The sequence below is a fragment of the Apostichopus japonicus genome, chromosome 19 (assembly GCF_037975245.1).
Source record: "Apostichopus japonicus isolate 1M-3 chromosome 19, ASM3797524v1, whole genome shotgun sequence".
Lineage (NCBI taxonomy): Eukaryota > Metazoa > Echinodermata > Holothuroidea > Aspidochirotida > Stichopodidae > Apostichopus > Apostichopus japonicus.
The window spans coordinates 18,384,490-18,408,466 of NC_092579.1; the positions used below are offsets into that span (position 1 = coordinate 18,384,490).

At 36.0% G+C, this 23,977-nt stretch overlaps 2 protein-coding genes across 8 annotated transcripts in view; both read left to right on the forward strand.

Annotated features, from left to right (window-relative positions):
* LOC139959355 (3-phosphoinositide-dependent protein kinase 1-like) overlaps positions 1 to 13,393 on the forward strand; it is a 42,619-nt gene extending 29,226 nt beyond the window's left edge. For both annotated transcript variants that reach the window (XM_071956865.1, XM_071956863.1), the window contains exons 6-12: positions 722 to 819; positions 3,538 to 3,613; positions 4,819 to 4,984; positions 5,744 to 5,914; positions 6,306 to 6,536; positions 7,634 to 7,786; positions 8,396 to 13,393. In XM_071956865.1, coding sequence (XP_071812966.1) covers positions 722 to 819; positions 3,538 to 3,613; positions 4,819 to 4,984; positions 5,744 to 5,914; positions 6,306 to 6,536; positions 7,634 to 7,786; positions 8,396 to 8,509 — 1,009 coding nt within the window. In that variant the 3' untranslated portion in view covers positions 8,510 to 13,393. The remainder of the gene's footprint in view (positions 1 to 721; positions 820 to 3,537; positions 3,614 to 4,818; positions 4,985 to 5,743; positions 5,915 to 6,305; positions 6,537 to 7,633; positions 7,787 to 8,395) is intronic.
* Positions 13,394 to 14,045: 652 nt separating this feature from the next.
* Positions 14,046 to 22,901, forward strand: LOC139959356 (uncharacterized). Of its 6 annotated transcripts, none has more exons than XM_071956866.1 (6): positions 14,046 to 14,256; positions 17,235 to 17,359; positions 18,609 to 19,941; positions 20,697 to 20,812; positions 21,388 to 21,456; positions 21,531 to 22,901. In XM_071956866.1, the coding sequence occupies exon 3, from the start codon at positions 18,683 to 18,685 to the stop codon at positions 19,040 to 19,042; it is 360 nt and encodes a 119-aa protein (XP_071812967.1). In that variant the 5' UTR covers positions 14,046 to 14,256; positions 17,235 to 17,359; positions 18,609 to 18,682; the 3' UTR covers positions 19,043 to 19,941; positions 20,697 to 20,812; positions 21,388 to 21,456; positions 21,531 to 22,901. The 6 variants fall into 6 exon arrangements, 5 of the variants coding, with proteins under 5 accessions (XP_071812967.1, XP_071812970.1, XP_071812969.1 ...); XM_071956869.1 differs by having other exon boundaries at positions 18,609 to 19,187; XM_071956868.1 differs by lacking the exon at positions 14,046 to 14,256 and adding an exon at positions 14,275 to 14,658.
* Positions 22,902 to 23,977: the final 1,076 nt, after the last annotated feature.

Consider the following 23,977-nt stretch of genomic DNA (forward strand, 5'->3'; position numbering starts at 1 on the left):
TGATGGATATGATTGATTAATAGACTAAATTATTGAAACATGTAACAGAAACATTGAAATGGTCCTAGTATGTGTGATCCTTGATTTTGCAGCAAGAACATTTAAAACAGCAAACATTCAAGTTTTTTCGTCAATCATCAGTTTTCAGCGTAACCAATTAATGATTAAGCCTATTTCTGAAACATGAAATTAAAATCGTATATGAACCTTTGGTCTTGAATTATGTGTGTACATTTAACTGAAAGAGCTTGTTAACGTACACCTGCCTACATTTATGGGTAAAGATCAGTAAAAAGTGACTGATATTAAAGCAGGGCTGATGATGTACGTATGAGGCCAAACCAGGGGAACCTGTGATGGAATATATTTATGAAATATTGTCATACTTGTTTGTCATGGAGTAACATTTTGATTTCCTTCAAAGAAGGGATGAATTGACATAATTAGTTTTAACCAAGGAAATTTGTATAATGCATATCTGTGGTTACAGTGGTTGGAAGCATAATGCTGTTATACGTGCCATAAACCCCTTGGAATGCAGTTTTATTATCAGACAGGTCTGTTCAAATAGTGTTACAAAATACAGTATGACAACACATAAAATCTGTCCTGTATTTGAACTAGATTGTTTTCTTCAGCATTTTTTTAATTATGCTGGCATTGTCTCTCAGAAATTCATGTCAGACTTTTATTTTTTATCTTTCTTCTTTCTGTTTTGCAGAGACTTGAAACCCGAGAATATTCTCCTCAATGAAGATATGCATATTCAAATCACAGATTTTGGGACTGCCAAGATTCTAGATTCTAATGCCAAAGAAGGTAAAATTGGGTTTAATTTATCCCTCAGTTTGAATACTTCTAATCTCAGCGTCGACACCCAACTCACTCTCTGTGCTTGTGAGTTCACGCCAGTCATGTAGAGTACTACAGCAATGTGTGACAGAGTTGACCCATCAGGGGATGGGAAAGGGTGGGGAGAGGGGTGGGGAGAGGGGTGGGGAGAGGGGTGGGGAGAGGGGTGGGGAGAGGGGTGGGATAAAGAAAAGTGTACCTAACTATGTGAGAAAAGCCAGCCTGGATGGAATGATGTGTGTGTTATGGGTTTTATTTTTGTTATTTGAGATACATTATTAGTCTCACTCTCTACACTGGATAGTAACTATGGTAACACGTTACTGGAAACGTGACAACTTAGGCACTCAGGTCTTATTTGCTTCTGCCTGGAGCACCGCACCTGTCGCCATGTAAACGAACATTTGCAGAAAATATATTTTATGATAGGTTGTTGCATTATTTGTCCTGATAGATGTTTGATACACCGAGGAGGGAAAAAACAAATTGGATATATATTTCATAACAAAACTTGTTTACTTCCATTGCAAAAACAAAATATTGTTCTCATGTAATATTATGCTCTGCCTATGACTGGCATACTTTGCATGCAAGAAAAAAATGGTAATTATTAACTTACATCATGCATTCTAGTTACCAGCATATTTCACTCTATTTTTTTCTTTTTGTTGTTGTTGAAAAGATGAAGTCTTAATTGCCTTCATTAGTTAACTGATATTATGAAGTTCAATTAGAGTGACCCAACTGGAAAGCTAATTTAAGAATTTATTGAAAACACAAAAACCAACTACTTTTAAGCCCTATATAAAAATCATGCACTGAATGAGCATTAGTCGATTTGGGGGCCTATCTTATATATCGTCCCTTGTTTCACGCACTGACAAATATGCAAATTATTTTATTTTGTTTTACGTAGTGACGAATGTTTTTAGAACATTTATATGCCCTTAAAATTGTTCTACATCCTTTAAATTTGAAACGTCTATAAACTATAATTTGTTTTCTGTAACATAAATCTATAGATACTGTTTAAAAGGTATTATTTGTGATCAAACATTCAGTTGCAAAGCAGTGAATTGCTTTGGATCGTGATAAATAACTTTCTAACATTCGTCAGTATGCGAAACAAGGGACGATATTTTCCCCTTTTACACAATGCCTACTATACCGACTATTTAGTAACAATTAGCATTTACAGTGTTCTGAAAAACTGCCAACGCACAAGTCACACGGGTGATTTTTATGGCCTTTTTAGAATTTTGATTCTTCTACACAACACTCTGCTTCATTAAGCCACATATTATCATTTAACAGTGCTGACACACAAGTCTTCGGTGTTAACGAGAAGTACCCTTCAAAATCACACAAAGTCATTCAGGCTGGAGGTTTTATTTGTGTCTTTCTCATCATATCAAGCTCATCTGCGCCCACAGACGGCTGAAAGTTCACCAAAAGCTATGTCACAGTTGTTTATACTTCTCGCCCGTTGTCAATAATGACTTTGTTTGCACTGAAGATGATTCTAGAGATACAGTACAGTACCACTGAAGCTTAGCTAAATAGCAGTACTGTAGATTCCATCCTGTTTTTCTGACAAAAATAAGTTCCACGTAACCCAAGGAACCGTTTCCTATTTGGAAAAGAATATCATTGATGAGGGTGTGGGAGAAGAGGAGGAGGAGGTGGGAGGATGAGAGAACGGGGCGGGGGAGGGGCGTAATGATTCGCAGTTGATTCTCACGGAAACAAAGCTTTTTGTGCTTTTGTGGGGGATATGTCTACTTTTGTCGTTCGAAAAGTGCCTGCTGTAGCAAAGTTATTAGAGACATGACAAATATTTGCATCTAGTTTATATAACCTACAGTATATGTTAAACATTACATGTCTGTTGCTAATGGGGAAATTCAGATGACAATGTGACAATTTTAGAGTTGTTTCACATAGACTGCAGTAATATTGGACAGTGTGATTCATGATGATTTCATAATAATAATGGCTCCGTGTGAACTGGAATTTTTAACGTAGATAAAATAAAAATAATATGGACAGAAACTTCTCAATCATGAGCAGCTGGGCAAATCAAAACATTTTAGGATAAATGTTGTCCAAATCAGGGCAAATATTTAAGGGATATTTTGCTGGTTGACCATCAGACAACCTGGCTTTACATATTAGTTGCCTGAACAGCAAATTTTGGTTGTCTGAAGAAAATGTACAGTAGCAAAATAACACAGAGTTATCAATATAATTTACACTTTAAGAGAGGTGTGTAGCTTTGGTGAATGGCAGCACAATATGTACAATGTAGGAGAGATGTGTTGGTTTGGTGAATAGAACAGCAATATGTAACACCTTAGGAGAGATGTGTAGGTTTGGTGAATAGCACACGAATATGTACACTGTAAGAGAGATGTGTAGGTTTTGGTGAATAGAACAGCAACATGTACACTGTAGGAGAGATGAGTAACCCAGTTTACCAATGTGTTGTTAAAAACGTAAACTATGAGGGTATCCCATCACGTGGGAGAAAGTGGCTAGTAAAGATTATTTATGAGATATTTTTAATTCAACATTTACAGTAGAAACAGACAGACGATAAAGGCAAATTTTCTGGAACTTCAAAACTAGTAATCTCACAGTCCTCTTATCAACAATTTATCCAAATATTTTCTTTTTACCCCACAGTACGTGCAAATTCTTTCGTGGGAACAGCACAATATGTGTCTCCGGAACTTCTGACGGAAAAGTCTGTTTCCAAAAGGTCAGTTATTATCCACGTCTTCGTTTGCAAATATCCGTAGGAAATATTCTTGTTAGTGAAGGATACAGATATGCATATGCAAAGGAAATGCGTCATTTATACATTGATGGATATAGCGTTTTAGTGATGCCAAACTGAGGTAATAAAGTGATGACTGTTATCACGTCATGAATAAACAGCAGCGTGCTAAATATGCGCAATCAATAACAGTTTATGTTTTTGATTTATGAATATGCAAAAGTTTACTCATAGCTCTGGAATCAATGTTTTAAGGAGGTACCATGTTGCTGCTGTTTGAATGAAACAACAGTCTTTTTTAGCATAGAAAAATTTTCAAATAATGTTTGATATTCTCTTGAATAATATTTTGATATTCTTTTCAAATATGCTGATATTCCTTTTGATAATCTCTTTGTGATTGTGCAGCATTGTGTTTTTAACTGGAATCAATGTTTCTATTAAAAAGGGTTCTTATTTTTGTATAAAAATGTTGCAGCATAATGAATGAACACAGTGTGCTGTTTACTCAGGATCTTAGTTACATATAACTGGATCATAGCAAAAGGGAACCAGCTTCAGTTTAAATTCACATTTCAAAGAATGGAAAATTTTAAATAACAACTGATGAAGCAAAGTTTATATTGGGATCTCCAGTAGTACTAAAGTTGTAGTAACGTGGTGTACGGTAACTTCGCATGTACCCTAACTGCATGTACTGAGATATGGAATTGTAGCTAGCCAGCTGCACTATGATGATAGCCACGGTGGCTGCCATGTTTGAAAGTCAAATTGTAAAACACTTTTTCGAACGCGACGTTGATCCACACCGTCTCAAGGAACCTTTAAATTGCAAGAAGGAGAAATAAATGTTGTATTCTGAGGCTCTTTTGTGAATTATTTCAGCCATTTTCTGGAATTATACTGTTAATTGTAACGCATGCAAAATCTATCACATTCTAGTGTGGTCTTATCAAGGCATCGGTGACATCACATAGTTAAAGGATAAATGTAAACCACGGAGCAAACTCAACAGATATCATCATAACCTATAACCACTAAAATAACCTCTGTTCGGTTTAGCACGGAGAAGTTACCATAAACCATCCTATACGGGGTTGGCAGTCGTTTTTACATAATCATACCTCACGAATAACTTTCCGTTATTTAAAGTGTTCTATCATATTATTGTTGTTTTCTTTCTACAGTGCTGATCTTTGGGCGCTAGGATGCATCATATACCAACTGTGTGCAGGTCTACCTCCATTCAGAGGAAACAATGAATATCTCATCTTCCAGAAGATCATCAAACTCGAGTATAGTTTCCCAGAAGGGTTCCCAGCCAAAGCTAAAGACTTGGTGGAAAAACTCCTGGTAAGGTTCTATTCTCACCATTGCAAATAATGTACATGGAAACTTTTACTATGACCCATCGGACCAGTCTTTCAGACCACCCTTCTTAAAAAGCATTTAGTCTACCACTGTGTCAAGTAGGAGACTGTATCAAGTAGGAGATTGTAGCAAGTAGGAGGCTATATCAACTAGGAGGCTGTATCAAGTAGGAGGCTATATCTAGTAGGAGATTATTAGTTTAGGAGAGTATCAAGTACAGTAGGAGACTAACAAGTAGGAGGCTCTAACAAGTACGAGTTTGTAACAAGTAGGATGCTATATCAAGTTGGAGGTTGCATCTAGTAGGAGACTAACAATTAGGAGGCTGTATCAAGTAGGAGACTATTAATTGAGGAGACTATCAAGTAGGAGACAAGAAGTAGGAGGCTGTAACAAGTAGAAGACTAACAATTAGGAGGCTGTTACAAGTAGGAGACTGCAACAAGTAGGATGCTATATCAAGTTGGAGGTTGCATCTAGTAGGAGACTAACAATTAGGAGGCTGTATCAAGTAGGAGACTATTAATTGAGGAGACTATCAAGTAGGAGACAAGAAGTAGGAGGCTGTAACAAGTAGGAGACTAACAATTAGGAGGCTGTATAATGTAGGAGGTTGTATCAAGTGGGAAACTGTATCAAGTATGAGGCAGATTAGTTGAAAAAGTGGTTAAGTTTTGTAGATGATTAGCTTTGTGACTTTAGTATCTCAGGTTTCTTGTTTTTTTGTGTTCCCTATTTCAGGTCTTGGACCCCAGCAATAGATTAGGTTGTCAAGAGTGTGGAGGTTTTGAGGCACTGAAGGCTCATCCGTTTTTCGATGGCATTTCATGGGATACGTTGCATCTGGAGACGCCCCCTGCTCTTATACCTTGCACTGTCGTAGATGGCGAAGAGATTCACAGCGTCTACAATGTAAGTAACTAAGTCATTGGTGATGTCCAGAGCATTATCAGCATCTGTTACTTTGTGGAGATGCCCATGGGTGATGGAGAGGAGAGAGGTGGGGAGTAAGAGGAGAAATGGCAGTGAACTAGTTTATATTACAATGCATCATAAAGGCCATATTATTAAAAATTATAATTGGAATGTCCTTGGAAAGTTTGAAATTTGACTTTTGAAATTTGAAAATTGACACAATCCCCTGAACTACCAGCAAGGAAAAGTACATATTAATGTTTCCACCAGAGGGTTGTTACCCATCTCATTCTTCCGATGGAAATCTCCCCCTGCAATTTGTTATTAATCTTACACTTCCCCGACTTGTAACGTCTTCTGCTACGTCCTCTCTCTTCGGCTGATGCAGGTGGACGACTTTCAAGGCTTTGACGACGGTCTGAGCCAACACTTTGGTCGCATCAACACAGGAGACACAGAAAACGAGCATTCAGGTAACAGGCCACCGTACAAGTACGTCTTGCAGATAACCGAGGAGGAGAGGAAAGAGAGGATAGAGAAGCAGAGGCGAGAAAACAAGTGGCATAGATTTGTCCAAGACAACCTAATCCTCAAGATGGGCTTGATCGACAAGAGGAAGGTAAGACTAAGAGGTTTACATCCTTTGGATGATGGCGACATTTCTGTCAGAGTTTAGAGAGTCTTTGAATTTTGATTCTCATAGCGTTATAGCTCTCTGAACCTAATTTGTACCCCAGCAGGCTCGTCTTTTTGTAGTACAGAAGCAGGGTTAGGATCAACAACTTTTTAGTTAAGCAGTGAGTACAGGTTAACCTTTCCCTGCCAAGGTTACGCAGTCGAAATTGCTGAGGTTTTAAGATATCAAGAAGCTCATCACTTCGTCCACATTTACAATTAAGAACTTGGCAAACAGTTGCCAATATTAACGTCGCTAATCTGGTTATTGCAGAGGTGGGTTGCCCTCTGGAGTAGAACCTCCTACTCATGAATAATGCATAAGAGCTCTACCAGGCAAGCTTCTGTGCTCATGATCAGTTGGCTCTAGATAGATGGTGGGAACATCTACCCTTTAGAATCCAACAAGGGCCATTTGGAAACGGTTCCTTGATAAAATGTTTTTATCCTCTCCATGAGGGAGAAGACGTAATAAAGTAAATGGCGGGTGAGACATACGTCATGTCTGCTTCTTATTTGTCCGGTAAATCGGTTTCAAACTTGACTACAATAACAATGCTCTGTGTTACCATTTTAATATAGAGTACATCGGACAAATGTTGTGTTTCCTTCTTTAAATTAAAGTTATGATTCAGTATAAATCCATGTCAAGTTCTCTTCAGCTGTAACATTTATTTTGAAAACTACTTTCTTGAGTTGGCTATCACTTGCTTCATACATAGTGCATATATTTAGCATGTTCTTTCTATCATGTATTGCAATAACTGATCTTGTGTTTATTTGTCTTACCCTTGTTTACATTAGTTTCATTAATTTATTGATTGAGTAATTGATATATATTTTCTGATTTTGCTTTGACCACTTTTATCCTTGTATTGCTCTGTATGTATCTTATATTTGTACTCTGTATGATTTTACTTAAGACCCATTTAAAGTGCTTGAGTAATTCTTTTATGTAAAGAGCTATATAAATAAATAAACATATATATTATTTATTTATTTATTTATTTATTTATTTATTTATTTATCATTTTTGATCAGGGTCTCTTTGCCAGAAGAAGACAATTTCTACTAACGGAAGGTCCCCATCTCTATTATGTGGATCCAGAGAATATGGTACTGAAAGGGGAGATCCCATGGTCACGGCAGCTCAGAGTTGAAGCCAAAAACTTTAAAACATACTTTGTGCACACAGTGAGTAGAAAGATGATATTTTATGCCAGTTTTAAAGCGGAAATTCAATGAAGCTTTTGTAGATCATATCTTTGTGTAACGATGTACAGATTATGTGAGAGACATATTTCGGGGGGTTTATTCGGTTAATTGTTTGATACTTTATGACCCCCTTCCCGTCACAGTGCAATAACTAATCTTATGAATATCATATCGATGATATGATTTTATCTGGGGTCCCGTTGGAAAATGCTATGTAAGATGGACAAATTGCTACTACCATAGACAACAGCAAAGATGTGTAGCTGGTCGTGTGCACTGAACCGTACCATTTTGAATATTCTATTTTGGAACTGTTGCAAAATTAAATCATAATTGCTGCACAAAATGTAAACACAACATTACCCCCATGATATCCAACTTCGTTTTCCAAATGTAATGTCTTAGCATATCTTGAAATTAAACAGAAACAAAGGGGGACGGGGGGGGGGGGACTTATTTGGCCATTAATGCACCCGTGACCTGTTTGAATACCGCAACAAATCCAAATAACCAATCAAGAATGTAGAAGAATGTTAGGTTTTAATCCACACATGCTAAATGATGCATCTTTTTCTTTTTCATTTGCAGCCTAACCGAACCTACTACTTGATCGACCCAGAAGGCAATGCAAATGTCTGGTGTACGGCAATCGAAGAGATGTACAGGTATACATACCAAGAGCAAAGAGAAAGTCAGCAATAAAGACAGTATCCAGAGACTTCTCTCTCCTTCGTCTCAAAAAGTCCTCAGCCAAGCTGGTCAAAGCCAAACTTTATATGATCGACCCCTCTCGCAAGCTCTACTCTCAGCAGACTATAAAGGAATCCATGTATGAATTAATCATTCATTGACTGTCAATCTATGAACATTCATGATTGACTGTAAGGGAGGACCGAGGCTTTTACCTGTCGTCACCCTGTTTAAAACATTCGACCCTGGCAGAGTGATGTGTCTGATGGGAGAGGTGATCAGAATGCAAATTTGGCAGATGCCGCCAGAAAAAGCAGAATCGAGAGTTTATTTCTTCGTCGGAAAGGACAACTTAAAGTTGTATACAGTACACGTATGAAGGTCAACCGTGCAACCTTGGGAGATCTTTTTCTCCAGTAGGGATGCCCGAAGACAACTTAAATTGGTATATAAAATGTTCAGCTGTAAAAACTTTGTTCCATGCAACTTGAGATGCATGACAATGCTAAAGGAATGTCATCAACACTTCCTCTAAAAACATGTTCTGTAGAGATGTGGTAATATCATCGGTATATTCAAGGTTTGTCACTTACCTGCCAGTTATTATTGGAGTTTACAAACATTTAGCCTAAGAAGGGGGAAGCAAGTATTGATGGGGGGGGGGGGTAGTGGGAGAGGTGGGGGAGGAGGGCTGATGTACTCTTGTACTGTTGACTCATGGGGATTATTTGTCACATTTGTAGCCTTCATGTGTGCCCCTTACTTTGTTAAAGTTAGGGGACTTTGCAAAGAATTTTATTTGAGAAAATTGATACAACTTGAAACCATGATGAGCAAATATTGAGATTTGCTCTGAACAGCACTAGAAAGTGTGTGAAATGGCAGTTTGAAGTACCTCACAGTAAAAGGACTGCGATGTTTCAAACTTTAGACTGTCAGTCTTAGAGACATTTCTATATTCCAGACAAATTCCTCTATGAAGACTGCTGATTGATCCGATCACAATATGAGGCAGTCTAAGAACCTTTAGTAAATATGTACAAGTAGCGAACCGTTTGAAAGTTTGCGGAAAATACGGAAACAAGCTTTATCCAAACGTCTTGCACATTAAAACTTACTGTAGGGTCTGTACAAAGGGTATGTGACTTGAGGGTGGCCTGCAAGGTATGTTTATCCCAGAAACAACTTTAAGTGCTCACATTTTAAAGCTTTATTGCCCCACTGGTGGGAAATGGCAATTAGTTGCATCGCACAACAAATAATTACATACGTTTTGAGACGACTAATTTACAAGCATCTCGTGAGATTTCTGTGAAGTATCGGCTATTCTTGTGTGCCATTCTCACTATAGTAACACTCACAGTGCACATTTGGTACTCAGTGAGTGAATACTTTGTTCCTCGGGTGGATGGGGAGGGGAGTGGGAGGGGAGGGGCAGGTTAAGATTTTGTTTCATTGGTTACAATTATCTTTCCTTTATACATAGAAATAGGTGAACAGCAAAGGAGACATAGGGGAACCACACTAGGTCAGTCTAGCATCATCCTGGATGTAGTTCTGGTCTCTACAAAGTTGTTTACATATATGCATATATTAAAAGATCGGCAAAGTGTGAAGGTGTATTGTTGTAGTATAATCATTTTGTGATAGTGAACTGCCTTTTAATTTTCATTGCCAATCTTAGCAACAATCACACTTGTACCACAGTCAGCCTCATTGGAGGGGTACATTGGCTGGCGGGGTTTTGTGATATGAATTAAAAAAGCTCAGAAACAGTAGACTTGGTTGTTGCTTTGTTTAACATAGTTTAACTTAGTTACTCCTCCAAGCAAAATTTAAACACCACTTTGAACATTTTTTCTTCTTCAAGAGAGCAACATTTTTTTTTTTTTTTTTTTTGAGGTTGGGGGGGGCCCAAAAGAAATTGGAAACTCTAGTGTGGTTTTCTTGAAGGACAGTCAAGGTTTTTGACCAGTAAATTCCAAACTCATATTCGAAATGTTGTTCTTGAAAATGGCAGATTCCAGCCGAAATTTCCATCTTTGCTTTACTGTCTGGACAATGTATAGAGAAGTTGGTACTGGTAGTCTAAAAGGAGCACAAACAGATTCCTGAAACACAATTAGCCTTGTGAATATCTCATAGAGTTATGGTTCTACCACTATTGTTTGACATTTCTTCAAGGTTACAAAAAAATTAGGCGGTGGACAGTTATCATCAGTGATCGGTATATTTGTGATATGAGGGGGTTTTAATGAATAACCTTCTTCACATTTCTCAGGCCACACTGCCTATTGCTCAAACAGTCTCTTTTTTACAAGATAGATAAAAACCAGCTGTTGGTTTTGTTATAAACAAACCTCTTGCTTATGATTGGATTGTTGCCTTAGTTTGATAGCTCTCAGATACTAATGATAGCATCATGACCCAACAAATGCCGCTTGGAATTACTGCGAAGATGAACCTATCTCGGCCAAAAATGTTTGGTTGCCCCAAGTAGATCGATATAAAACACAGGTGTAAGAATATCATTTAAGAAGAATTTAATTTAATTGTGATCCATCCTTGATTTGATTTTAAGACTTTTCATTCATTTTTTTTTTTGGTTTTAACTTGTAAAACAGTTTTGTTAATTTTGGAAGCTTAGTTTATAATTGTTCACTCCTGATATTTAAAAGGAATTTCTTATGTCAATTCAGAAGTTCAAGCAGTTTGAAGTTAGCATGTCATTCAAAGGTTCAAGCTGTTTGAAGTTAGCATCCTTTAGAGATTGGAAGCACCCAACTATTATTATTATTATAATTATGATTACCGTTTCTTCATTATGTTTGATGTATTCAAATTACAAATTTAGAGAGTAATGATGTCCAGAAGTGCGTCTCCTTCGGGCGTACACTCTCTTCAAATTTCCACGATTTTGAGGAATCTTTAACTTTAACTGTCTATTTTTTTCTCCCAGTTTCAAGAGGGAACCCTTTGGATGTTCAATCCGTGTTTTTTTTTTTTTTTTTTTTCCTTTGAAAAATGTTGATTTTGTCGGGAATTTTTTTTTCTCCTTTTCTTCTTTAAACGACAATGGACGAAAGGATAGCGTTTTAATTATTAAGGGATGGAACTTAAGTTATCAGTTCAGTACGTTGTATAGAGCAATTGCTAGATGCCAAAAAAGAAAATATTAAAACTCTCAGTAGGTAACTTGATATTAGTTTGATATTAGACAAAACCATAAACCAATCGTGTGTTTCTTACTTAGGTTGTGGTGTGGTATTGGACCATTCTGGGTTTTATCAATTGATGTAGCTGTTTTGCTGCAGTTTCGTATAAACACATTCAATATATATATATATATAAATACATATACTACGTTCGATGTGGTTGGACAGGATTTATTAAAAAAGAAGCAGGCTTATTATTAAATATATTGATGTTACAAATATTCATAGCTTAGACGAATAGGCATCATTCAAAATATTACCGATATCTTGAGGTCTCGACGATCAGTTCCAGAAGCAAAAGTATCGGCCATTTTAAAACATCATCAAATTTATTGGTCCACGGGATTCAATGCTTTCTACAAGGACGGGATTAAAATAGGTACCGCAGCCCACTGTAGGCAATCACTCGTTATAAGTCAGGAAATATTAAAAAAAATTGTAAAAATGAATTCTCTGTGCCATCCATCATATTCAGAATGAAGCAGGAATTAGATCCCAATGTGCAAGTAGGAAGGTACCCATGTATCTGGTTTGGAGGTAGGAAGGTACACATTTAAATACATATTGAAGTAGGAAGTATTGAAGTAGGAAGATATTGAAGTAGGAAGGTACCAATGTACCTGGTATTGATATAGGAAGGTACCCATGTACCTGGTATTGAAGTAAGAAGGTACCCATATATTCGGTTTGGAGGTAGGAAGGTACCCATGTATCTGGTATGGAGGTAGGAAGGTACCCATGTACCTGGTATCAAAGTAGGAAGGTACCCATGTACCTGGTATTAAAGTGGGAAGGTACCCATGTACCTGTTATTGAAGTAGGAAGGTACCCATGTACCTGGTATCAAAGTAGGAAGGTACCCATGTATCTGGTTTCAAAGTAGGAAGGTACCCATGTATCTGGTATGGAGGTAGGAAGGTACCCATGTATCTGGTATTAAAAGTGGGAAGCTCTTCACATGATCAATTTTGAAGCAGGGAGAACCCAAGTTATCTGTTTTGGATTCAGGAATTATATCCCAATGTGATTGGTATTTGTAGCACAGAGATTCCCATGTGATCGTTATGAAACAGGAACATAAAGGTTTAATTAATTTGATAATAAAGAAGAAATGTCCCCTCCCCCCCACCCATCCTTCCCCCGTCTGATCATGATTGAAGCAGTCAGGTTACCATGTGACCGGTTTTGTAGGAGGAGAGATTGATTTAGATCAATCCCTCTTTCAGAATCTTTGTTTTTTTTTTCATTTGACGATGATGTTGTAATAGTTCAAATGTTACTATAACAGAAAGAAGACAAAAAAATAGAAAAGAAAAGAGATGTGCATTAATATTGATAGTTACTACTCATGGTGGTATTAGCTTGGTTTTGAGTTTCAAGTTTTTAAATCATTTGAAAACAAACTATAAAAATGAGTGATTTATAATAAAAACTTGGAAGGTAAATGATGAGAAAGTGTGACTTGCAAACAATAGTTGTATTGTATAGTTTGTAGTCAGTGTATTTATGCTCTCTGTGGTCTGTATGATTTCATGAAATAATGAAAATTTAAAAAAAAAAAAGTGTAAATGTTTTCTGTTTTTCAGAGATTAACTATCGTATGAATATAATTCTTCATGTATTTGCTATTTGTGACATTTTCAGAAGCCTGAATAGAATTATCTTTGATCAAGTCAAATGATTTCTTGTATCTTCTTCTTGGTTTTTTGTTTTTTTTTGTCCTTGCGTTTTTTTAAAGAATTTCTGAGCATTGCTCAAAATGGGATCACATTGATCCAATTAAGGCAATTTTTTGTATGTTTATGCACCGTATGTGTTTGTACCGTAAGTTTAGAGAGTAATTGACCTCATTAATATTCATGAGTGGGTGAGGCTGATTTGGAAATCGTCAAAAACAGCTTGTAAACACGATATCTTAACAACCACAAGTTGAAATCAGTGCTCTTCTGATTAACTTGAAATTGCTAGCATGGTTGGAAGCTGATAGTTTGTACAACATAATTCACAAAATGAAGGTAAATTTAGGTCTTTGGAACGGTTTCTGTCAATTCAATTAAAACACTAGTCTTCGCATAACTTGGACATCACAAAAAGGCAGAACAAGTTACACTAATTGATGGGGACATTTTGAAGCTTAATAGTATATGTCCCCATAATTCAGCGGTCCGATAACTTGTTTGCTCACAGTCCAGGATCTATCTTAAAGATTGGACCACCCACCCCCAGCCCCCCCCCCCCCCACACACGGAAATCAATGCTCAGATTTTCTGCTCAGATTTTCAAAGCTAATTTTGGTTAATGGACTACCCACCGAAAAGGAGTGTTATGCACGCCGGTGCCTTCCAATCATAAGGTCCCCGGTTCGAGTCACTCCAAGATTAATATATGTCGTCCAGTTAAAGAGTTGTTGACAATTGACAATTCATAATCATGGACGTTAAATATGAATGTAAGAGACTGACTTCGGTCAGCTTTCGGCTTTGATAAGCCAATGAGGCTTCTTTGCGAATTCCTGCTTGCAGGAGGATCTAAAATACAATACATGTAAGTTACTTATATATATATATTTATTTATTTATATATATGTTGAAATATGGAATATATAAAAACCTATTTTCATAATATAATATGGAGAAATGGAGACTTCAAATCAGGTGCCCGGTTTTGGACACCACCCTTCAGACTCCAATAAACATGGAAGTTATGGTCGAAATGCTTTGTCTATTTTACTGACAGCAGAAAGTATTCAACTACCCTAAAATGGAACAAAGCAACACACTTCTAAAAGTTCTGGAAGTTTTACTTGCTTCTCCCTCGTTCTCTCTCTCTTCACAACGCAGAGCAAGCAAAAATTGATCACACACATACGGCATTGTAGTCGAGCGCCCTCAATCAGGATCGCTTTGCTTTTCACTACACCTATACAAGAATACGGTTAATCAATGCGTAAGCCTAAGTTTGTTACATTTAATTAGCTTTACAAGTATCGTGTTTCCAACTTCTGTTAAAATATAAAGACAAACCAAATCAACTGACAAGCAGAATGATGACTCTGGAAGTTGTAAACAAAAGTTAAATTATAAGAGCGAAGGATTATATTTTTGCAAAGATGTATGAACGTTTGCATTTCACTTGTTCTTTTTCTTTCCTTCGTTACGAATCAAAATTTAGATTCGAAAGTTTCTTAAGTGGTATTTAAAAGATTTAGCGTAATTAGCTTCTCCGAACAACAAATTTATAGGTCTAAATTTCAGAAGCGTTTACAATTTATTTTCTTATGATGTCACAAAACTGTAACCATTACATACCGGTATCATAATATTCACATCTCTCTATACGTAACCACACGGATAAAACGTGTTACATATTGAGGAGTTTACGTAGCGCACACATCTGCCTTTATATTGTAAAAGACCCTGTAGGATATTTTCTGTGCTTGGGATGTAAATAGTAGTTAATCCCTCAGCAATTACTGTATAATTACAGTAGGATTAGTCTAAAATTGTTAGGAAATCGTGTGTTATGTGTCATCCTTTAAAGCAGTACCCACCCCCCCCCCCCGGCATGGATAAAATATTGATTACAACATTGCAGCCTAAAGACAAGGGAAGAAAAGATTAAGAAAGAGGAGAAGAAGAAGAAGGAGAGAAAACATAATTTTCATGCAACCAGGGATATATTGACCGAATAGAAAAGCTTCAAAAAACGGTGCAGCCCGAATAATACTAGATGCTACTTATGATGAAAGGTCCAGCGACCTTTTTCAAAGACTTGGATGGCATACTTTCAATGAACGTCTTAATATGAAAAGGCTGGTTATGGTATATAAATCACTCCACGGACTTGCCCCGTCTTACATGAAAGAAATGTTTGAGTATACTCATGATGTACATACATATGGCCTACGTTCAACTACATCATCTGGGCTCTTTCTAACTGGGGGAAAAACGGAATTCCACAGGAAAAGATTCCCCCCACATTGCTGCAAAACAATGGAACGCACTACCAAATGAAATAAAAAATGCAAACAGCTTAAGTAGTTTTAAAAGATTAGTTCAACGTTTTATCAAGAAATGACATGTTTTATTGCTCTCCTCGTTTTATTCGAAAGTTTTAGATCAGTAATTGTGTGTTTTTGTTTCTACTGATTTTATACACATTGTATAATTTTAATATTAATAATATTCTTATTTCATTTTGATCGTAGTTTAAGAATCTTACTCGCTTTTACTCATTCATAATTTCATATTTCATTTAGCATTTTTAATTTGCAACATTTACTTAATTGATATTTATTTATTTTTGTATTGTACGAGGGCCTCGTGGAAGATTAGCTTCGGCTAAACCAGTTACCCTCTCAATATAAAGTTTAATAAATAAATAAATGAATTATTTTCGTTGGTTGTTGTGCATTGCTAAACCTTACACATTCCTTGTAGTTTATTAGCACTATTTGGAAATGCACGTTAAAAGTGAAAGTAAAACTATCAAAATAATAATAATAATAATTGAGAGAAAAGGGTAGAAATCAGAAGTTTACAGTTTCAATTTAAGTTTTCAGTAAATCAAGTTGGCTCTTTACCTTATAGTTTTGAGATTCATGTCGTTGAAAGTATTGCTTATACAAAATATTTAAGGAACACACTGGAAACGGTACCGCAAGTGTGCTTTAAATATGATGGTTTATGGTATCTTACTAAAACCAGTTGTTTAATATATATAAATCATCATCAAAGGACGAAAACGGAATCAGTGTAGCCGATCACCAGTGTACGTTTCTTAAAACAATATGGAATTAAAGTTATATACGCAGTTAAGTTACATAATTATAGTCACTTCACTTGCATGGAAACGATAAAGTCATCTAGAGGTAAACGAGTGATTTGACACGTTGACCTTAGAATGACACACAGTACGTGTCTCTAAATACAAAATTACACATAGTGCGAATATTTATGTCACTGCTATGCACGGTCCGTCAAAACCGACTTCTCCGAATTTCAAAAAGGACTTGTGAACTGCACAATGTATCCTTGGGTATAGGTATGAAGTTTTAAAACAATAAGGTGTTTTTCATTGGTTGATATTAGTGGAGCAGGCCAGATAAGTTGAGTCATTAAGGAAAGATGTATTTAAACGTTAGCATGCTACATTTGGGGCCATTACAGTAGACCTCTAACATTTTAAATGGAAACTAAAGGACATTTTAAATCAGTCCTGCATGGCAGGAGTGTTATGTGACGATGCTTTATGCGAGTTACAACCATGAATGCTCATGGATTTTTGCTCTGTACACCTTACAGATCATTGCTAGTATGTATGAAATCATTTTGAAATTTTAATTGCAATTAAATATTAATTTTTAAGACTGTTTTGTTTGGACAATTGTGGAAGTATAGTCACTCACGTCGATCACAACGTATACATGTCCATTATTGAGGATACTTACCTGTTGCAGCAGTTTTATTTTGATTTACTTGAAAGTTGTATCTGAAGTATTTTATTTTCTTTTGTTTCATCAGGGTCTACGCAGTGATTCAAAACCAATGAGACCAGCCGTTTCATTCCCAGCACTCGCCCTGTGGTGATCTATACTCACATATGTCATACACAAAGTTTCAATATAGTGCAGGATCATTTTCCAAAGGTCAGTCTTTTAAATGTATAAGAAAATAATTCGAGAAAGAGAAATTTTCAGGAATCAGTGTTCATGAATTACGTCTAGAGTATGGGCTGGCAATGCAATCTCTGTTCGTTTTCCTGTACCAGAAGAGTTGTTTTGTTCAAACACTACCGATTAAGGTGGTGTTAGGAGTGTTAACTCAGTGGTTAACGCCGGTGCCTTTCAATCATAACGTCCCGAGTTTGAGTCACTCCAAGATTAATGTATGTCGTCCAGTTACAGAGTTGTTGACAATTGATAATTCATAATCATGGACGTTAAATATGAATGTAAGAGACTGACTTCGGTCCGCTTGCGGCTTTGATAATGTTTAGTTTTGATTAGCGGTGCCCTACCAAAAATTTTGTTGTTTGTTTTGGCGTTCAATAGCGCGTATGGTGGGCGGAGCCTCAGCAATTGATTAACATGTGCCTTAACTCGTTACAACTAAAACTAAACTGGTTTTTCCTCTCTCCGTCTCACAGGTAAGATGATGCTTAATTCCCTTTAATGTGAATATGAAAGTATTACTAGGTTGTTGTTTAAGTATTTGTCGTTATTAAAAGTGTTTCATTATGACGGACGGTCTAGATTTGCCATCGATACATAAGAGTTAATATTCGTTATAAACGAGACCGTCAGATTTGCATGTATGTCTGTGTTATCATGGGCCTACGTATATTCGTATAACAATTGTTTGTCGTTAAAGTTCGATTAGTGGTACAAAATCATATTTTACACGAGTCATATCAGTACAAAAGTGATTTATTTCTTGATGTTGTTAAAAATAGTATATCATATGTATCAGGATGCCGTAGATGTGACATTTTAGGTATTTTCTTTGTACGTAATGTTGCTCAGTGACCTAGCGTTATGAATAGGCTACAGCGTGTACATTTGGTCATTTGGTGACGACATTGCGTAGCAACAAGAGTAGGGGATTCCCCGAAATGATCCAGATAAAAATAAGTAGTATTTACGGCCCGCCAGATTGATTGTATTGTTATGTATTGAATTATTAGAAAGATTGAGCAGGTTCAGTTTATTATTTTAAGAACTAGAAGTAGCATTTTTTATGCCAGGATAAAAATCCATTCAGATGCCTTAGCCAAATATGCAGTTAAGTTTAAATGTGAGACTGCATAGTTATTGTATTATATCAGTAATTGATTAACATGTGCCTTAACTCGTTACAACTAAAACTAAACTGGTTTTTCCTCTCTCCGTCTCACAGTGGGATCTAGAGATCCTGGTCTTAACAAATTGGCGACCCTGCCAGGACTGAAGTAACCACTAGATTAGACCACAATGGAGACGGACCAAAGCACCTCAGCCGATGATGCCGCTGAAACGGATATGTGGGAAACGGTAAAGATGTATGAGCGGAAGCTCAAGGACTTGGAAGCAGAGTTTGAAAGATGTCTAGGGGAACTAAAAGTTACCACGTCAACCTCCGAGAAGGAAAGTCACCCTCTCACAGATCATGCTCTGCCATACAAGAAAGAGTTCAAGATACAAGGACAGATCGGGGACCCTGGGCAACGTGACAAGCTAGCATTCATGTCTCTGGTCCACCAGATTGACAGTGGACTTAAAAGAGGGTATCCTGAGAAAGAACTTGTAGAGGCTGTAGTTAGAGCTGTTACACCTGGTTTACAGCTACCGTAAGGGACTATTTGGAGGGACGGGACGACTTAGACCTTCCCATTACCAGACGTCTGCTGAGTGGTACACACTGCCAACTGGTCATAGTCCTACTATAGTTGTTTTTTTATAACTCTACCAGACATTACTTGAACACTGAGAGAACTTTGTGAGTTCAATTGTATTATACGTTATAACTTTTATTGTTATCAAACTTGTTTATTTGCACAGGAATGACAGATTTCGAGATACATGTGTATGTGTTTTCTAACATAGCATTGGTAGTGAGGTATGTAAATACAATAGTTAAATGGAACATGCTAGTTCTTAGGGGCACAAGGAAATTGGTGAAATGGTTTGCAAGGTTTTAGTGACTAATTGGTCATTTGCAACACGACAATGTCTTTTGGGTATTGCGCAGTGCTCAAATTTATTTGTCTTTTAGCCAAACAAATGTACTTGAATATTCTGCGACTTCAGATAAAAGTATAGTCAGTGGTAAATTTGCTACAAAGAAGGTTAAAGTAAACTACGTGTATACATTTAGTAGTATGGGTGCCAAGGTGTTTCTAGTAGTGAGATGACTATTAAGGTTTATATCTTCAGCTTGTAATTAGCAAGACTCGACAAATGAGAACAGTATAGAGTGCATTTTATAAAACTTTTATTCACCATTCATTTCTTCTTACATTGAATTCTATATTTCTTCATACGATACATGTTTACATGTCAGGGATGACATCTCTAAAGGAGGGGAGAGTGTTATGGGTATGATTAGCGGTGCCCTACCCAAAATTTTGTTGTTTGTTTTGGCGTTCAATAGCGCGTATGGTGGGCGGAGCCTCAGCAATTGATTAACATGTGCCTTAACTCGTTACAACTAAAACTACTGTAAACTGGTTTTTCCTCTCTCCGTCTCACAGGTAAGATGATGCTTAATTCCCTTTCATGTGAATATGAAAGTATTACTAGGATGTTGATTAAGTATTTGTCGTTATTAAAAGTGTTTCATTATGACGGACGGTCTAGATTTGCCATCGATACATAAGAGTTAACATTCGTTATAAACGAGACCGTCAGGTTTGCATGTAGGATATATCTGTGTTATCATGGGCCTACGTATATTCGTATAACAATTGTTTGTCGTTAAAGTTCGATTAGTGGTACAAAATCATATTTTACACGAGTCATATCAGTACAAAAGTGATTTATTTCTTGATGTTGTTAATAATAGTATATCATATGTATCAGGATGCCGTACATGTGACATTTTAGGTAATTTCTTTGTACGTAATGTTGCTCAGTGACCTAGCGTTATGAATAGGCTACAGCGTGTACATTTGGTCATTTGGTGACGTCATTGCGTAGCAACAAGAGTAGGGGATTCCCCGAAATGATCCAGATAGAAATTAGTAGTATTTACGGCCCGCCAGATTGATTGTATTGTTATGTATTGAATTATTAGAAAGATTGAGCAGGTTCAGTTTATTATTTTAAGAACTAGAAGTAGCCTTTGTTTATGCCAGGATAAAAATCCATTCAGATGCCTTAGCCAAATATGCAGTTAAGTTTAAATGTGAGACTGCATAGTTATTGTATTATATCAGTAATTGATTAACATGTGCCTTAACTCGTTACAACTAAAACTAAACTGGTTTTTCCTCTCTCCGTCTCACAGTGGGATCTAGAGATCCTGGTCTTAACCATAAGCCAATGATGGCTTGTTCGCGAGTTCCTGCTTGCAGGAGAATCTAAAATACATACATACATTTAGGTGTTCTAATCAAGGAAAGGGTAGGTATATCCCTTGCTTGTATTCAATTTGCATTGTTCCTGCAAAGTCAGCAAGTGCTTTGAAAACACATCTTGCTAAGTATCATACAAAGGAATCCAAAGATCGGCCATCATTGAAATGTTCGTAAGTTGTCCTTACGAAGGATGTCATTTTGAGACTGTCTTGGCAACATTTTCGTCTCGTAAAAAATAGAAAACACAGCAATGAAGAAATCCATGGCATAAATGCAGATACTATACAAGGGGAGATGTTAATTGTGATAGAGATTGTTCAAGTAGTTCCCTAGATATTTGGGAAGATGATATTCCAGATGAAAGGTGAATGGATGGTGAATCTAGTGAGCTTGAACAAGATTCAATAGTAAACTAAATTGCACTGTTTATGTTCAACTTAGAATCAGCTTGACACGTCCCTGTGGTAATTATTCAACAAATAGTTACTGAGCTTGTGGAGAGAGATACACCCTTTGTCTAGGCCTTTGATAAATTCAAAAGTGAGAACTATTTTAGAAGAGTATCCTGAAGTAGATTTTCACCTTGTTGGACAACTTACTGATACTTTTTTTTCTTCTCAGGAGTATCCATCTGTGAAGAGTATACAAGTATCTAGTCCAGGAAGAACCGGAATTATTGCTTCACATAAAGTAAGACAAATATATTTTGAATGAATATGCATACACCAGAACCACTAACAAATTGTACTTTCTCTTGCCTGCAGGACATGTCAGAAACTCAAATTGAGATGGATGAGAGCAAGATGATCCTTGTCTTTGGAGAAGAAACTTCACAAATTTCCATCATTATTGATGCAAACAATGTGCGTAACAACATAAGGAGCTTTCCGAAAGCAGTCGCTTTCTACTTTGCACTTCATTACTGCCTCCATTTGAAATACCAAAAGGATCAACAAAGAAACATGGAGTTTGTACAAAAAGTGTTGTTCAACCTGCATGATGGGGAAAAACCTTATAGCCCTAAAGTCCAAAGCCTGAAAAACAAGCTAATAGCGTAGAATCCAACTCTATTAAGTTTGGACTGCGAGGCAACAGTTGGAATCAACACATTGATTCATCAGAAATTAAAGTTAATGCCATGAAAAGGATAGAGATATCCACAGGCATATTATTACTAAGTGAACTTATCCTGTGTTAGATTGGACTGTCATGTTTTATAATTTATTCATAAGAAACACAAGTTAATGCCATAGAAGAAAAGACACATTCAAATGCATATTGTAATAATTTTATTTATTCTGTGTTAGTTTGTATTGTTATGTTTTATATTTTATTCATCAGGAAAACAACTTAATATCATTAAAAAGGAGAAACATTCATCAGCATGTTCTACGCGATGAACTTGATAGACCTCTGCTACTTTGAATTGTTATGTATTTTATTCATCAGAAAAACAAGTTAATGTCATAGAAAGGCAGTCATTCAAAGGCATATTGTCAAAAGCTTACTTATATTGTGTTACTTTGTTGTGTTATGTATTTTATTCATCAGAAAAACAAGTTAATGTCATAGAAAGAAAGACTCATTCAAAGGCGTATTGTCATAAGTTAATTTATTATGTGTTAGTTTGTATTGTTATGTTTTATATTTTATTCATCAGGTAAACAAGTTAATATCATTAAAAAGGAGAAACATTCATCAGTATGTTTTACTCGGTGAACTTTATAGACCTGTGTTACTTTGTATTGTTATGTATTTTATTCATCAGAAAAACAAGTTAATGTCATAGAAATAAAGACTCATTCAAAAGCATATTGTCATAAGTGTACTTATTTTGTGTTACTTTGTATTGTTATGTATTTTATTCATCAGAAAAACAAGTTAATGTCATAGAAAGAAAGACAGTGATTCAAAGGCGTATTGTCATAAGTTAATTTATTATGTGTTAGTTTGTATTGTTATGTTTCATATTTTATTCATCAGGTAAACAAGTTAATATAATTAAAAAGGAGAAACATTCATCAGTATGTTTTACTCGGTGAACTTTATAGACCTGTGTAACTTTGTATTGTGATGTATTTTATTCATCAGAAAAACAAGTTAATGTCATAGAAATAAAGACTCATTTAAAAGCATATTGTCATAAGTGTACTTATTTTGTGTTACTTTGTATTGTTATGTATTTTATTCATCAGAAAAACAAGTTAATGTCATAGAAAGAATGACTCATTCTGAAAGCATCAGTTAACTTATCCTGTGTTAGTTTGGATTGTTATGTTTTAAAAAACTAAGTAATAGTCTCTGCCAATAGTTTAGACATGAAATAATAGCTGTAGTCAACACAGATACTGGTAATAATGTATACGCAGACACAATATGTTATAATGACTACTATATATGTATCATTTTCATGTTACGTTTTGATTGGGCATTTGTTTTTCCTTGGAAATGCATATATACTGTTTGGTTTGTGTCAGCCTACTTGATTTCCATGGGACATTTGTATGCTCACTCACAGTCGACAACTTGGACATTGGTGAAAGACTAAACATAAATTCATGCAGAAGAAGCCCTGTATAATATTTATATCATCATAGGAGTAGGCAAACATATATTGGTAATTTTTCAAAAATTGTCAGTAAATTCTAAAAAGTTTTTTTTTTTTATATCTCACTCTAACTTGTTATATATATATATATATATATATATATATATATATATATATATATATATATATATATATATATATATATATATATATATGTATATACACCGGACGGGTCTATCACTTAGCGTACATTTAAAGACCCAACTAGACTAATTATTCTGAAGAATCCCAAGTACACTTTCAAATGTTTTTTGACACCTTGTTTGAAATACTCGAAAAAGAAAAAAAAAATCAATCATATACATTCATAGAGCGACAGGCTCGTTTTTAGTCATGCATAATACAAGCAAGGAATTAGTTCGCTCTTTTGGTGCTCGTTTTCAAGAGCTGACCTTCCCTCGAGAACTTGAATACAATTACGAAAAGAGAAAGAAAGATGAAGATGAAACGAGACACAGCACATCAATCATTTACTAGAATTGACACCTACCATTAAGATAACTCTGAACATATATCCCATCACAAAATGAGCATTTTTTTCTCCTCTTTGAGTAGACTCTCAATTGCTAATACCCTCGAGAGAAAAAAAAAATCGAAATTCCA